Here is a 17,297-nt window from a genome sequence, read left to right as displayed (position 1 = left end):
TTCGTACGTCATATGACGCGTTTTACGCGTTTTTTACAAACCTGGTTTGTAAAGAACAAAAGGAGGTTTGGCGAAACAAAAGGAGGTTTGAGCTTTGTGAATTCGGGCCATAGATTATGGAAATTTTGCCAACTCGGTTCGAGCGGGGCAATTATGCAAAATATTGGTTTGATGGGCAAGCACAAACAAATGAATATAAGCCAAGCTGTGACCAATAGGCCATTTTTGTAATGTAATCAAATTTGATGCACAGATTTTTAAGTGCCTCGTTATAAATTATTTCTTTCACCTGTTACGAATAATTGTACATGTATTTCAATAGTAAGAATGCGAATCGCATACATTACGTGTTGTTTGGTAGGACAAGCCATAATATCGCTTAAAATCATGGAAATACGTGTGCAGTTGTGGAGTACATTATGAATATTGACGTATATGAAGTTTTCAATAGGAAATTAGAAGTGGTTTACAAGAGAAACCTGTAAATTTGGCTGAAACACAATGATTTTAAACTCCATTTAAAAACTTATCCTATCCATTTCCAAGGAATAGAAGGTAACAATATGCCCTTTCAAAGTTTGGCATGTCCAGATGTATGTCCACCAGTGTCACTTTTTTAATGATCAATCTAATATCACACAAATTGTCATGATGTGGGGTTCACTGCTCCTCTAACTGGTCTTAAATCACGATACTTTTCTTGAAAGTACACGCTTGGCCCTGGCCCAGCGAAAAGAATCTGAAGAAATATAAAAGGTTCTTTTGTCTGCGATGATGCGTGATTACATAATCAACATTGTCGCGTCAAATGAATGTCCTCATCAACATACACATTTTCAGGTGGCGGTGGTCATGATGTGATCAAAGAAAGACTCTCATTATCAGTCCCTCTGTAGTAGGGTCCATGGTACGTCCCACTAAGCAGCAATTAATGTTATTCAATTCGCATTCTGACCATTGAAATGCAATTATTCGTACCAGGGTAAATGAAATAATTTGTAACAAGGCACTTACATATATGTGCACAATTTAATTACATTATGAAAATGGTCTATTGGAACCAAGTTGGCTAACCTCTACGTGTATATAGATGGCTCTGCGCGAAACAAGTGAATAGCGCCAACATCGGCTATCCTTTGCAAGTCACATACCATTTATGAAAGAACTCCACATTGCCCTGGAATTTTTACAGACTGTTTAAAGGAAAAATATGCAAAGGTGAACACATCTTTTAGACATGATGCTGTTGCAGAAGGAATGTGCACACCTAGATGTTTTAATAAGCCTGTCATAATTTTCGGCGCAGCTCTCCCTCTTGTGCTGTCGTACAAGCGCATGCGTGCATGTGCACCTGGAGGTATCAATACATCTATCTCTGCCTCTTACCAACCACCACCCCCCCCCCCCCTCATCAATTCCTCCTCTACCTCTGTCTGTCTGTCTTTCTCTTTCTCTTTCCGACACCGGGTATGGTGGCTCAATGGTTAGAGCGTCCGCCTCATGAACGGGAGGTCGTGGGTTCGATCCCCGGCCGAGTCATACCAAAGACTTATAACAATGGGACCTTCTGCCTTCTAGCTAGGCGCTCAGCATATTAGATTGGAGAAGGGTAATAGTAACATGTTATGTTATGCAGGGCCCGCTGGGAGAGCAGTTTTATAACTGAAGTGGCTACCCTGGGTAAATAAAACGTTATTATTATTTTTTATTATTCTCTCTCTTTCTCTCTCTCTCTCTCTCTCTCTCTCTCTCTTCCTGTCGCTCCTCTCTCGTTCTGTCTCTGTCTGTCTTTCTTTTTTTCTCTCTCTTCTCCCTTCCTCCCTCTCTCTCTCTCTCTCTCTCTCCCCTTCCCCTCTCTCTCTCTCCCTCTCTCTCTGTCGCTTATCTCTCTTTCTCTCTCTCTCTCTCTCTCTCTCTCTCTCTATATATATATATATATATATCTCTCTCTCTGTATTTATTAACTGCAAATTTACCCACAAGTAAGGAGAACTGAAACATGAAATCACACGGTTGTATTTATGGAAAAACACTTCATGTATTTATTCATTTACATTTTAGCCGATCATTGTGTATGTATAAATGTTCCATCGCCTGCGCCCCTTTCACACCTCTTCTGATGTAAAATATATTTTCCTGATAATTTTCTTTACATTCGTTAACATGTTCGCCTAATACCACACATTCAAAATGGCCAGGCGATAGCTTAGAGAATTTGTGCAATTGGTTAACAAATGGTTCAAACCTTTATCTCCTCTTCAAGTATCAGTAATATTTCATGTAAATCACATTTTTTATAATAATAGTGATATCATTGGTGGAATATACGCAATTTCAACATTGATTAAAGTACAGCAATAGATAACATGGAAGAAACATTTATCTCTTCTTTACAACAGAAATATAGGCCATCAAAAATCCATTTACCTTGAACCCATTGAAAAAGCAAGTTTCAGGCATTTTGATAACAATGTGAATTTATAAAGAGCAGGAACTATGTAAATATACAATGTCTTTTATTCAGCATGACAAAACAATTGCTTGGCTCTTTTCTGCTTCTTATTGAGTAGCGTCGTAAACAGACCTGATTAGTTTAGATCTATCTATATCCCGTATCAATATTAACTTGCAAGTAATACACTATAGTTGAATACACATCAAGAGCGAATATTTCATAACGAACAAAAATATTGAATAACACCCGATCGCAAAAACTTTCAATTAATCAACTAAGTCACAATTTTAATGTCTGATTATATCGTCTATACAAACCATGGTCTAATTATGTAATACTGTCATTGTCATGTTCGCACATTTTAACCCGTTGACTACTGAATTCACTCATTCCCATAGAGTTAACACAGTGACCACCCAGCTCCCGTAGCCAAAGGGTTAAAAGGTGACGCACCGGCCGGCCTTATGAATGTGGTTTAGGTTTGATTTCTTGAAAGTCTTTGAGATCGTGTTAATGGAAATGTTACATAATACAAATTATACAGACCGTATAATGAACATTTAAGAAAATTGTGTGCCGTGGAGTACAGTAATATATCATATTTTGAATGCTGTTAAAGGTCGAGCAATGAAAGAAGCTATGTGAAAAAAGCACATGGAGTATCTTGCTTCAAATGACACCGTTCTGCAACTGGAATTTGTCAGTAAGATTACAAAAACAGATAGAAATTTAGTTGAATTACGGGAGGTATTTATTGTAATAAAACAGTATAGTACATTCTATAACAAATATTCACAAATTATTAATTACCGTAGAAACGGGAAGGACGTGGTTAACGCAAATAAAATTACAGATGCGTATCGTCCATAAACAGATTTTAAATCACTAGAAATCATAAGAGTCGGATATGTTGCCTCAGATGGCGCTATACATCTTATATGAAGAGATCCTATAGTATATAGTATTAGAATCACAGGATGATCTCTGTGATCTAAAGAAGTAGTGTAGTAGCTATTTCTTGCTGTTGCAATAAATGAATAAATAAATACATAAATAAATAATTCGATTGACGAATAAATAAAAACGGGTAATTTAGCAATCGTATCTGGCGCTCTTCAGAAAACAAATTGAATTTATTTTAAGTCAGCTCAGCTATCCCCTTGGTGTTCTCCGCTGAGAGCAATACAGCGAATAACTTGATGTACTCCTTGTCCTCCATGTTGTGGCTAGCGCCATCGATACCTGCATTCCAGAATAGAAGAAATATAAACCTATGAAATACTTCCAGGTACAGCAATAGAATGGACTAAATAATGTGATCCTAATCATTGTTCATGCGGTATAAACACTAAATCAAAGTTTTCTTTAAAGGCCCACTGCACTACTGGTAGCTACTTGCGCCCTCTATATAACAAACAATGCCTAATCGGTGACCATTGGTCCCCCATGATCCTCTTTTTCATATGTCAACTGAGAGCTGAGTTGATGAGATAACCACCTGTCCAGTGACCTTGCAGGGCAGTCTAATCCCTCCTGTAAACTACGGTAGATAAGCTTTAAGTCCACTAGCAAATGTTTCAATTGCACTTTTTTTTTAAAGAAACCTCAAAAAGTGACAGAAGAACGGAATGACGAAAAATAATGATTTAGATTTGGATCTAGAATTTTTAATCATCTCTAATTAGTATAATTATTTACTTAACAAAGGGCAACTCTTGCCTTAACATAGCTTACTTTCATACAGGCTTACAAATAAAAGAAACATATTAAAACTTTTTTTAAATATCAGTCAAATTATAAAAACTTATCGAATTCTAAAATTATGAACATCCTCTTTATTCAATATTTTACATAATTATTTCCCTTCAGAACAATTTAGGCGAGGCGAATTCCCGTGCATCACAAAATAGGAGAATAGAATAAAATGTTATGGTCAAGGGAATCAGTCATTCTTATTTTTATTTTTCTTACGATGTAATGAGGATTTTGCAAAATAATAAAAAATCAAATACCCTTAAATGAGCCGATGCTCAGGATCATCCACTCCATGAATCCGATGTTTCTGACTTTTCCTTGACTTTGCTTCATCAGTTCAAGTGTGTGCATGTAGCAAGTGTAAAGAGCGCCCTCCTAATAAAAGTGGACGAAGAGAGAAAAAAAATCGACACTCGTTCAGCGTGCTGCATGCGATGAATATATTGCCATTGTTCAATTCATATCGCATTTTCTCCTTCGTTAAAATTATCAATAGTTATACAAAATTAGCAGAATTTCTGAAAGATTCATTAGTGATTGTTTTTTAATATGCTAATAATGTGTTTAAATATTTATGTTTTGATAATCAATATTGCTCCGCAATTTCTTTGAAACCGTAAAAAGTCAAAACATGTTTATTTTTTGTAGCGGATATTGAACAAAATTAATGTACCTCTGAAGTTGAAAATCAACGACTTGTCAGCTCGAATATGTGTTTACACGTTTCATGTTGCTTATTTGTCTATAATTATAAAAGTATTCCATAAAGGAAAGTCTTATAAAGAGAACATGAATACACTATCTTACCAGTTTCCATGTTCATGTTCTTCAATCCAAATTTCACCCACATCAAGCCCATCGAAGTCGTCTCTTCTCAATCTCGCTCGTCGAAGCTCTGGAAGTCTAGCATGGTTGTCATCTCGTCGAAGCATCTGGACTTCTTGCCTTTCCCCCATCTTGCTCGTATAAGTCTTTGGAAATCTTGCCCGTTCTTCACCTCGTAAAACCGCTTGGTCTAACATTCTGCTCTTCTCTCTTGGTTAGGCCTCTGGAAAGTTCTCTGGTATTATTTTGTTTTTATGGTAATAACTTAAAGTAGAAGTAGTAGCAATAATAGATATATTAGTATACAAATGATGCACAGGTTTGAGTGCATCGGTAGGGATTGTGTGCACAGGGTACCTTTGAATGGTTTTAGACCAAATTCAAAGGTACCGCGTGCACACACAATTCCACCGACCCACGAATTAAACCTGTGCATCATCTGTTTTATAAGATGGGGCCCCAAAAATTGTCAAAAATACAAAATTTTGTTATTTTACAGATTTACCGGATGCATGGCAAAATCATGCGTCCGGTGATTTTTTTTACCGGACGCACGATTTTTAACTTATCATGAAATTAAAAAATTAAAAAAATTGTCAGTGAACATTTAACTGTAAACTTAAAAAAAAAAAAATTATGAAGTATAGATTTTTTAAATTTTTTTAAACAGATTATAATTATCAAAAAACACGAAAAAAAAAAATAATTATCACCAACAAAAAATTATATAAAAAAAAAAAATAATAAAATTAAAAAAATTTTAAAAAGGAGAATTATTTAAATTAAAAAAAAGGATATCCGTGGCATCGATCGCCGATATCGCGTGGATCCAGTAAAAATGATAATTGATTTTCAGATTGCAGGGATTCTTCTACCCATCTTATTATTGTTGATGTTACTGCTGTTGTTGCTGTTGGTGTTGTTGCTGTTGTTTTAACTTATTATTTGGGACTTGTCATGGGCAAATAGGTCATATTCGTAATGTGATCAAATGTATGCACAAATCTTTGTTAAGCGCCTCTTAACAAATTATTTCATTCACCTATTACGAATTACTGTATTTCAATAGTCAGAATGCGAATTACATGCATTACGTGTTGTTAGATAGGACATGCCATAATGTTTGTCCTATCTACTAACAATTGATGTATGCAATTCGCATTCTGACTTTTGTAATGAAATTGTTCGTAACAGGTGAATAAAATCATTTGTATCGAGGCATTTGATGAATATATGTGCATTGAATTTGATTACAATACGAAAAAAAGTATATTGTCCCTATGTATGCAAGAACTCATCAGTAACATAAGATCGTTGTCATTTCTGGAAAAAAATGAGTATTTTGATAATACTTGAACAAGAATGAACATCGATATCATACATAAAATACGTTTCTTTTCTTCTTTCTTTCTTTTTTTTCCAAAGAAAAAAATTCCCTCACCTTGGTATCTATCAGGGTGCATCATCCACGTTGAGAACCCCATCAGCTCGATCCGGAGTGACGAACACCTGTGCATCGGAACAGCATTCCACTGCATTCCATCAAATGACAAACCTAACCTAAAGCTGGAATTGTAATGTCATCATTGGAGAAAATAGCTTCATGACGTCATACTTTCTGTTTTTATAGTGTTATATTCCTTACCATTTATTCCATCCAAGACCACAATCAAGTAGGATGATAACGGTGTGTTTTTCACTTGTTCTTTACAGTTCGTCCTACTTTTAAGACGGTGGTGGACTTCACGGCCTTTAGTCTTGACCCTTCCGTTACCTAACCTAGAGCTGTAAGGGTAAATGTTAGCATGATTCAGATAAATATCACCGCTGATATAAGAATTTGGCTGATCTTTGAATCGATTTTCTCCACTTACCTCCTTGTACAATGCACGCTATCCGACGTAGGGATATATGGGGTGTCTGCATGGTTCCATCCTTCCTTCAGAGTTCAACCGACTCTCTTAAGATGGTGGTCTTCACTGCTTTTCTGCACCCTTACGTGACCTAACCTAAAGCTGTAACGAGAATTTTAGCAAATCGGTTCACCCAAATATCCCGGTTAATTCTTTGATCAACTATTTTCTTCTTCCACTTACTTGATGATACCCGACAAAGAGGTCTGGTGAGGGCTTTGGTCAGGAACTAGAACTTCCATGATCCTTGTTGGTGATAACTTGCTACTTCATAGATCGACTGCAGTGTACTTGGTAGGATCTTTGCCAAGGTACTTCGGAATCCTCTCCTCTGCATGGTCACCGTGTACCTAACCTAATTTTGTATCGATTATTACTGTTGAATCGCCTGTGGCTTGGTTTATTTAAAAAAAATAGGATTTATTAGTTGTTTCTTACCTGAGCAGTTCACTGATGACATCGTAGACCTTCTTCTCCAACGTAGACTTATGCTTTCCCTGATCTAGACCTTGGGCCTGTATCCCCTACTCGGCCGTGATGAGAAGCGGGTTTCTTGGTTCCTTACACTTGTGATCTAGACTACCTTTGATGTACGTGACACGCAGCGTTACCAAGACCTAATCTGTATCAAAGGTTAGTGAAGGGAATTCTTGGGGCCGTGAATAAGAATTGAATTACTCTCATTCACCATGAAACCTCATTGCCATTATTTTGAGGGTACAAACTAAAAAATATTGCTGGTGGTAGGTTATGCTCCCTATCAGAGCAAAAAAAGATTGAGTAGAATAGAATTTAACAAAAGTAGAAGTGCACCTCTACATGGCTGTTCCTTGCATGATATAATCGTATCTCCTTCTCCCTGAGTCTCGAACTTGAATTCGGGTGAGGGCGCCTCTCCTTTCTTGAATTCGACGCAAAGGAAGTTATATTCACCACATCCAACCTCGTTGATTGGAAATGGAAATTCGACATCGTCCAAGTTGAGAGGTCCACCTTCATCAAGAGGTGTTGACTCGTCTAAAGGATCAAGTATCTGGGTCAATTCATCTTTACGGGGTCCGGAACCCTCAGGATTCTTTGCGGCGAAGACACCTAACTGCCACAAACCGTCTCCGTCAACATTGGGACTGTCGGGTTCAAACAGTACGTCTGCGTCGATGGTCAGAGGGGCCGGATCTTCGAACGGTGCATCCCCAATATCAAAATCCCATTCAACATCGATGGCAGTGGCACCTAAACACGAAAATCAAAAGATAGATTGAGAATTTAAAGTAAATATATCATTACGATTTCTCCAGATTAAATGATAGGTGAGGGAAACTCATCAGTTGTAAAAGAATATTATCTGTTTATAACTTTCCTCCGCACAATTTTGTAAAAAAGTTGTTTCTTATGCACGAAAAAAGTGCCATATAATGCTTAAAAGTAAGTTTTTTCACGATATTTCAGAAAATCGTTCTTATTTCATTTTACCTTTGCAACGGTCGCGGAAATCGACGCAAGTTGTCGTAGCAGCTTCATTTGGACGGGACTCGTAGTAGAAGTTAACAGAGGCGTCTGGATTTTTATCAAGATCGAAGCAGAGGTATGGCACATCCTCGCACCTCAGCCCCGTCATGTCAAAGTCGAAATCGACATCCTCCATTGGGAGATTCTCTCCCTCGTTGAGATCGTTAGCGGCTGTAAACGGATCAAGGATCTGATCAACTAATCCGACCTTGGTTCCACTGCCTTCGGGATTTTGGCTGGCGTATGCGGAAACCTTCCACAATTCGTCACCTATGACATTGGTGGAGTCATCTGCTGTGATTCCGCTCAAGTCAACGTTGAGAAAATTGTTCTTGTTCTCGACGAGCTCTTGGTCACCAAGATCAACGTCGAGGTCTGTAAATATGGCCCCTGTTACCGAAAGACAAAACAGAACAGAATGAAAAGGAGTTCGCATTTCCAGTTGAATAATGAATATCTATATGTTATTGTTATATATTCGGCTGCAATTTATCCCCAAATTCACTTAGAAGCAAAAACAAATAGTTTAAGAATTTAAGGGTGCCTTTTTTCAAATGTTACATGACAAAGACCTACCTGAATTAAGGGAACAAAAATGTGGGCGGCTTTTTTGTTTAACGATGTTTTCCAGTATGGAATTGGATGTGGACGCGTATCTCTTGCCTCCTGTCCCCTCCCACGATCTGATAAGAAGAAGTAGTAGTAGTAGTAGCAGCCGCAGCGACACTTTATTGTCTGTTTATTTTAGTCAATTAACTGTTTAAGATATACTCCAAAAAGACCAGATAGGAATATCATATGGAACCTTCTTACAGAACCCTATTTATTCACGCACTATTTTTTATAATTAACCACTCTCTCTCTGCTCTCAAGGAAATATGTTCAGTGAATGCATGCAAGCTTACTGGCTAAACATTCCTGTTCCTTGCACGTCACGAGGGTGTTTTCCTCGGGATAGGCATTGGCGGATCCCACTACTCTGAAATAGTACAGTGGGTCTGGATCGTCACCTCCGGTAAACTCTACGCAAACATAGCCAAAGTCATTACATCCGACGGTGCCAATTTCAAATGTGGTTGTTGCCTCGGGGACGTCTAACATGCCACTGTCCCTTTCCAAGGTGATGCCTTGCTGAGGCCTATCAAGGATTTGCTCTCGATAGTTGAATCTTTCTCCACTGCCATCGGGGTTTCTGCTTCCGAACAGCCCTTTCTTCCAGAGGCCAGTGCCAGCGACTTCGCGGTTGTCATCCTCAAAGATGACAGTGCTATCAATACTTACGCCGGTTTCTTGACCGGGTAAGACTCTGTCCGTTGGTGTTAAGTCCCAATCCAGAGACTCGGCCCATACATCTGTGCGACAGAGAGCAGAATTCAGTGTCATGTATTGTCAACATACTCTCTTTATATCCATGTCAAGGTTAAAAAGTTTCCTCGCGGGCAAACTTTCGTTCCTTCTTCTCATGTAACATAGTTGATTAGCACTAGAGAATAATGGTGACAACATTGACTTAGACATTAAAGAAGGAATACGCGCTAGTGCACGATTATATTATTCAAGAGTCCATCACATAACTTGACGATCCTCAGTAACGTCTGATGAAAAGGAACAAGAAAGAAGTTGGAGAATTCAGACTTACTTGAAAGGCACTCTTGCTCACGGCAACTGGTTAAGGTGTTAGCCTCTTTGGACGCATCAACTGCATCTTCTACTCTGAAGAAGAAGTTGGGTATCGGGTTTTCAGCTCCCGTAAATTCAACGCAAATATAACCGTATTCATTGCAACCGATGGAGCCCATTTCAAAGTCGGTCTCTACGGCCTGGAATTCAAGCGGTGCGTCGGGATTCAGCGTAGTCCCTTGCTGCGGTCGGTTCAATGTCTGAGACACGTAGCTGAAGCGGTCCCCGGTGCCTTGTTCGTTCCGGCTGCCGAAGAGCCCCATGCGCCAAAGACCATCTCCTGAGAGTAGGGGGTTGTTCTCTCGGAAGGTAATATAGTTATCGAGGCTGACTGTCGTCTGTTCACCGGGGATGACCGTCTCAACGGGTTCTATAGTCCAGTCCATCTCCTGGGCAACGATGCCTACACAAAGATATAAACATCTTATCAAAAACACATCTAGAACGGGCGTTTGTAGCATGGTCTATATAATTCCATATCGCTACTAAACTATATTTACGACACCACTGGCTATAATCGACTGTTCATCAGGTTTTAACGAGATTTCTATTTCATTGAAATCACTTCTATCATTTGGGGGGGGGGGGAGATATATCATTATGCATATTTTTCGTTACATGCAGCAAAACGTGGAAAGAGAGTAGTTTCCAGTTTCCTTACCTTGGACACAGTTAGAATTAAGTTGGAGAGCTCATCAAAAGTGTACGACATGTCATTGTGTCTTTAAAGTTGGACGGCTTGACGGTAGACATATTGGTGGGTTTATCATAGTCATAAAATGTGCCCGGTGTAAAACTTAACCGTCGTCATGTTATTCGTATATTTAATTTCGTAACTGATGTCTCCGCCGTCAAATTCTGTGATTATCGAAGATTTTAGCCTGTAATTTTTGCGTTTAATATAATATATATTGTTGCTCATTACGATTTTTTAGGCGTTGTAATGTCAAAGTTGTCTCTGATTTATAATCAGTAACAGAAAACACAAGTTTTGCGAGCAAATTTGTTTCTCTTTACCAAATAATGAACGACCGTCACCAAATTGGTCCGACGAATTTAGTAACAGGATTAATCCGCCAAGAAACTGTGTCTGTTGCCACACCGGCGTAAAGACAGTAGGCTAAAGACCCCCCTATCATACTATCAAACTGCGATCCATTTTATTGATGGTATTGCAGTATCAATCAGATATTAGATAGGTGTACAAAAGTATTTACCTATGCATTCTGGAGACGCAGTACAGCCCGTGAGAACACTTTCATCCGGATAACCTGAGAATTGAAAGTCCAGGTTTGCTTTGGCAACGGGATTATCTCCTCGGTCGATGCGAACACATATGTACTTCATGTCCTCGCATTCAGCCATAGGGTCACTGAATTCAAAATTGATGGGCGCGAAATTAAATTTCTCCTTCTTTTTGTAATACTGATCCATCTGATTGTCGTCCAGAACGTTTCTGTCGAAGCCATATCTAAGAAAATATGAAAGATAAGTTCATGGTGATAATTAAGTTTTTTTTAACAAATCCATTTTTCAAATTCCATATGAACTGTTTCTATTTAACTAACAATTTAAGCCTCCTTTGTGGATATTGTCATTTCTGTTCAATGATTTAGACATTGTAGAAGATTACAGTATAATTTTATATTTTTAATCGCAGAACATTTACATCAATATTTCAAGAGATATTGTGTTTTTGAACAATGGAAATGGCGAGAGAGGATTCATTTTCACCACCACCCCTTTCTTCGGATTTTCTCAAACCGTCAAATTGTCCCCTTCGAATTCAACCCACCCTCCACTCCCCTCAGTTCTTATAATATCACATGTCTCACTTTGTCCCTCTGCCGTCAGGTGTTGATGATGCCCATGCACTGAGAATCCACAAGTCCTCACCGCTCACACCCGTTGTATCCATGGCTTCTTGGAACTTGATGGGCACATTGAGAGAGACACTGTTGTCCCCACCCTCTGCTATGGTGTTGGTACTGGTAATCTCTGGTAGAACCTTCTTCGCCTTGACATCTAGAGGGAGAGAAAAAATGTTTTATCTATCAAACTGAGCAATAGCCTAGTAAGTACCAGCAAACATCATGAACGCCGTTCTCCTTGCAAGTAAATGATTTCCCACGCTATAGCTTAGACACTTCGGTGGTAAGCGCTTTATAAGCACCGTTTTTATTAATATTATTAAATATGAATCCTTTATTTTCTTCATAAAGTATTTGCTTGACTTGTGCTAGCTTCTTTCATGGTACTTACTCCATTTACTGGACTTTTATTTTTCATAAAAGATCGGCAGACATCTTCTCTGATTGCCTCATTTCCTCTTTGAATTTATATTTGGAAAGCTTAAAATGTCAAAATATTAATCCACATTTGCCACTCTCCACCCAGGTGTAAAGGGGTACCTGACAATCGCTGGAGTATTAATAAGAACAAGGCCACTACAAGGACAGCACTGATGCTGATGAGGCTTCCTTAGGTCAACAAAATTATTATTATTGTCGTCATTATTGTTATCATTAGTAGAAGAAGTATTGTTATCATTATCATAATAATATCATTGTTAGTAGTAGTACGAGTAGAAGTAGTAGTAGTAGTAGTAGTAGTAGTAGTATTAATAGTACTTGTAATAGTCGTGGTAATAGTAGTAGTAGTAGTATTAGTAGAAGTAGTAGTAGTAGTAGTAGTAGTAGTAGTAGTAGTAGTAGTAGAAGTAGTAGTAGTAGTAGTAGTAGTAGTAGTATTAGAAGTAGTAGTATTAGTATTAGTAGTAGTAGTAGTAGTAGTAGTAGTAATAATATTGTTATCAGTCATGTTAGTAGTAGTAGTAATAGTAGTAGTAGTAGTAGTAGTATTATTATTAGTAGTAGTAGTAGTAGTAGAAGTAGTAGTAGAAGTAGTAGTAGTAGTAGTAGTAGGCCTAGTATTATAAGTAGTAGTATAAGTAGTAGTAGTAGTAGTAGTAGTAGTAGTAATAATATTGTTATCAGTCATGTTAGTAGTAGTAGTATTAGTAGTAATAGTAGTAGTAGTAGTAGTAGTAGTAGTAGTAGTAGTAGTAGTAGTAGTAGTAGTAGTAGTAGTAGAAGTAGTAGTAGAAGTAGTAGTAGTAGTAGTAGTAGTAGTAGTATTAGAAGTAGTAGTATAAGTATAAGTAGTAGTAGTAGTAGTAGTAGTAGTAGTAGTAGTAATAATATTGTTATCAGTCATGTTAGTAGTAGTAGTAGTAGTAGTAGTAGTAGTAGTAGTAGTCGTAGTAAAGGTCGAAGTATTAAATGTCAATAGGCCAACTCACTGTAAGGGCATAGGAAGCAACATTCTCCATCCGGTTTTACAGGTTCGGCGCAGAAGGCCGGCGGACAACTCTCAATGACACATGTTACAGTGGCATTGTCGCAGTCACAAGTGGTGCATTCATCCACTTTCCAGCTATCACCGTGAAGGTAGGGTATTCCCCGGTACACGCAAGGCAGTAGTAGCTCGCCTGAGCTGAAACTTATAGAGAATGACTGGGACGATTCTGCAGCAACGAGAAAGATGGATTGATGTAAAGCGAGAGAGAACTGAGGGAGATGGAGGGGGAAGTGAGCGAGGTGGGGAGAGAACAGGAGGTGGGGGTGGAGAGATAAACCGATACTTACGCTATTTTTTTCTTCCTTCTAAATGACAATACATGTACATTCATTTGGTAACACAAGTGTACCTAAATCAGCGTGTGTGTTTTTTCTTAGGGGACCATTTATGCGAATATACTTCAAAATAAGGAGAATAACAGAAATATAGCAAAAGCATCTCTCTACAAAATGAAATAATAAAAACCTGCCCCCTTCCGTTACGATAATATTTCATATCCAAAATTAGAATTTGATTAATCACAAATCTTGGCAATGAATATAAAAACATCTGGATATTAATATTAAGGACGATTGAAAAAGATGTAGGTTATATTCGAACATCGATTATTTAAGTTTTTTTTATTTATGCACATACCCTCGGGTCTCTCAAAAATCACTTTTAGAACTTTTTGTATTTCTTTAGGATAGCGGCCAAAAAAAGCTGAATTAAAAATACGAAATGTGAGTCTTTTCACAATGTAAATCAGCATTATATATTTGAAGTCAAAGGCTAATCAATATTTATTGATTTTAGTTAGAAAATGTCAAAATAGTACATCCCGATAATAATTCAATATGTTTTTCATTTAATCTTTAGGTAGTACTGTAGTACATTTCAGCAGTACATTAATCAGCTGGTTGATGGCTCTAAATACTATAGAAAACAAAAATGTTATATTCAGGGATTTGTGTTGCTTTTGTGTTTTTTTTGTTTTGTTTTTGTACTGACGAGATTGCTGTCGAACTTATATAATGTCGATTAAAATCGAGAACCTTTATTTATAAACAAGCTCTAGACGTCTAATACACGTAAACTTGAATATATACAACTATTAAAAAAGCAAAGTGAAATAATTTTGCACAATTCAAATCTGGCCTTTCATAAACTTTTTGAAGAAAAAAATTACATATGAAACGTGCTACCCCACAAAACAGGCAAATGAAAATAGATCGAAATATTGTGTTATTTTCAAACGACTTCAAGACAGACTCTGAAAATGTAAACCTCGATCCTGTTTTAAGCTTATAACAAATTACGATATATCTACATCACAACTTGAGATTGATATTCTCTTTGCGCAACTCTGAACGTATAAGACATAAATGAACTTAGCTCCATTATTCGGAGAACTTACGTTCGACCAGGGAGTTGGGATCCAATCCCAACTCCCTGGTTCGACTATGGCCGATTACAACTATGTATAAGAACAAACAAAGGGCCCTGTAACTCAAAAATGTCGCGACAAGTCGTACCTCCCCACATCGTGGCTCTCCTTTAAAGCAATCGTAACTTAAAATTTAATAGAAACCTGCAATCAATAAAATGTTACCGATGGAAACAATAAATGGTATTAAAGATACAATTAGTTCCAGCAAGATTTTAACTAATTTACTGTCAGTCGATTTTTATCCTACAAGACCCTACATATATTTACCGATACGATAGCGCTACTCGAAAATAACCATTAATCGCAATATAATTTCAAGAATCATTTGAAAATGAATGTACCCTACCTTGTGCTTGACAAAACACTGCAAAAGAAGCCACGCAGGCGATTGCTAACAGAAGGGCGTGCCAACGATGGTGGAGTTTATCTTTGGAGCTGTACATGATGCATACTCTAAAAAGCTAGCTCAAAATGAAAAACAAGTCCCAACGACAAGGTAGATGTATCTATCTGACCAACTTTTTTGACAACTGGCGCCGCTAAACTTTATTGATTGCAAAACGAAGCTAGGTAACACAAGGATAAAACAGTTGGAATGAATTAATGTTATTGATTGTCAAAGGACCGGCGTTCGTGTCTGGAGGAAAGGTAGCTTGTGTGCGTTTAGGAGCGCCAAGAAAGTTAAGAAAAAAGATCCGGCAACGAGGTTTATTCAGTTGTTTAACTGGGAGCACCTTTTGATGTTCCTAGCAGACAAGTGGAGCAAATTAAGTCGTTCAAGTGGGACGAAGCAGACGAGAACAAGGAATATGCTGACTTCAAGAATTTCCGGTTTTGTGGTTCTTTTAGAAAAACCGACTTGTCACTTGATTACAAATGACAGAGCCTACACGGTGTGGTCAGGGTCGTGATCTTGGTGAAGATGTGTTTTTATTCTTAAAGACATACTGTACTCTCCAGTTTCCATGTGCGTTGCGTCATAGTTCTCATACACCGAACTTGGTGGGATTACCAATTTGATTGATTGATTGATGTTCATTTTTTCCATACACGCATAGTCCATACGATTACAAACGTTCAACATGTATGGCCACATAGAATAATATATACAACAAAAGTGGTCGTCTAAACCATAGTTTAAGTTGACGTCCTCATCATGAATAAAATAAACAATTCAGACCTCAGACAAACAAATGCAAACAACCTTTTTTTCTACAGCCAAGTTTGGCTGGGGTGGCTATGTTATTCATGTACAACAGCATTCCCCAATCAATTCGAGATTGCACATCTCTGTCCTTATTTAAACGATCTCTTTAAAAAGAAAATTCATTGATACTGTAAGACCTTAATATTATGTTTTTCTTTGAATACCATTGCCCTTGTTTTAAATACCATTGTTCTGGTTGTTTTGTTGCATGTTGTCTCCCCCCCCCCCCCCCATCTTTTTCAACTACTTATTCTTCTTTTTCTTTCTGGTCCACATGGAAGATCAGCTGCACTATGCAAGTACAGCTGAAAATGGGCTACCCAGCAGTCGGTTTCTCTGTCTTTTTTGTTATTTCGCTGTACATCCTTTCGAATGGTGGCCCTGAAGGGACATCCCGAAAAGACGAAATCGCGAATTATTCACGAAGAAATTCACTAAGTCATGAATTATTCGCGATGTCCCTTCTGGGCCACCATACTTTCGTTCTTAATGTTGTTTTTGTTTTTGTTTTCAATTTAATGCCATGTGAATATTCTAGCTTATGTTAACTTGATATTATGTATAAGCTTATAAATGTTTTCATTTTTTCATTGTATATTGTGTATTCTTTTTATACGTCGGAAATACAAATTAAAAAAATAATAATTAATCAATGCATACTTATTAGCGGACGTTCAACAAAACAAACACAAATAAAAAAAAAAACAGTTAAGAGGAGAGAGAAAGAAATAGAGAGGGGGAGGGAGAGAGATAGGGGAGAGTTCCAATTAGGAAGTATTAAGTTGAACATTTAAAGCCCCATTGTACTACTTGTAGCTACTTGCTCCCTCTATATAGAAAACTTCCCCAATTGGTGCCTGTTGGTCCCCCATGATCCTCTATTTCTTAAGTTATTTGAGAACTGAGTTGATGAGATAGCCCCCTGTCAGTGACCTCGCTGTGTGGTCTAATCCCTTCTGGCCAAACTACTACAGTTGAGCCTTAAGGTCTATATACACTGTTTGTCATTAAGGTGGAATATTTTTTCTTTACCCCAATTTATGGAATGATTTTGACAATGATTTATTCCTAATTGATCTAGATAATAGTATACGTTTTCATATTTTATTGAATAATAATTTGCGAGTGTTTTTTATTGTTGCGTGACTGCTACAGCATGTGTAT

General features: G+C 37.6%; 1 protein-coding gene across 2 annotated transcripts; it reads right to left on the bottom strand.

Moving 5' to 3' along the window:
* Window positions 1-2,043: 2,043 nt before the first annotated feature.
* LOC100893890 lies at window positions 2,044-15,612 on the bottom strand. 2 transcript variants are annotated; one of them, XR_004061796.1, is made up of 11 exons: window positions 15,273-15,612; window positions 13,439-13,663; window positions 11,973-12,162; window positions 11,355-11,608; window positions 10,097-10,540; window positions 9,363-9,809; window positions 8,422-8,847; window positions 6,477-8,181; window positions 5,018-5,268; window positions 4,468-4,585; window positions 2,044-3,697 (listed from the first exon to the last, which is right to left on the bottom strand). XR_004061796.1 is itself a non-coding variant. In XM_011676488.2 (8 exons), the coding sequence occupies exons 1-8, from the start codon at window positions 15,367-15,369 to the stop codon at window positions 7,709-7,711; spliced, it is 2,556 nt and encodes an 851-aa protein (XP_011674790.2). In that variant the 5' UTR covers window positions 15,370-15,612; the 3' UTR covers window positions 6,267-7,708. The 2 variants fall into 2 exon arrangements, 1 of the variants encoding a protein (XP_011674790.2); XM_011676488.2 differs by lacking the exons at window positions 2,044-3,697; window positions 4,468-4,585; window positions 5,018-5,268 and having other exon boundaries at window positions 6,267-8,181.
* Between the last annotated feature and the right edge of the window lie 1,685 nt (window positions 15,613-17,297).

The sequence above is a fragment of the Strongylocentrotus purpuratus genome, unplaced genomic scaffold (assembly GCF_000002235.5).
Source record: "Strongylocentrotus purpuratus isolate Spur 01 unplaced genomic scaffold, Spur_5.0 spur5_scaffold_6, whole genome shotgun sequence".
Lineage (NCBI taxonomy): Eukaryota > Metazoa > Echinodermata > Echinoidea > Camarodonta > Strongylocentrotidae > Strongylocentrotus > Strongylocentrotus purpuratus.
This window is presented reverse-complemented; position numbering and strand designations above follow the sequence as displayed.

Coding starts and splice junctions, on each gene's coding strand:
- LOC100893890 (XM_011676488.2), bottom strand. CDS start 15,369: ATGTACAGCTCCAAAGATAAACTCCACCATCGTTGGCACGCCCTTCTG. Junction 12,163..13,438: donor TTGCTTCCTATGCCCTTACA/GTGAGTTGGCCT, acceptor CTCTCCCTCTAG/ATGTCAAGGCGAAGAAGGTT. Junction 8,848..9,362: donor GGAACAGGAATGTTTAGCCA/GTAAGCTTGCAT, acceptor TTTCGGTAACAG/GGGCCATATTTACAGACCTC.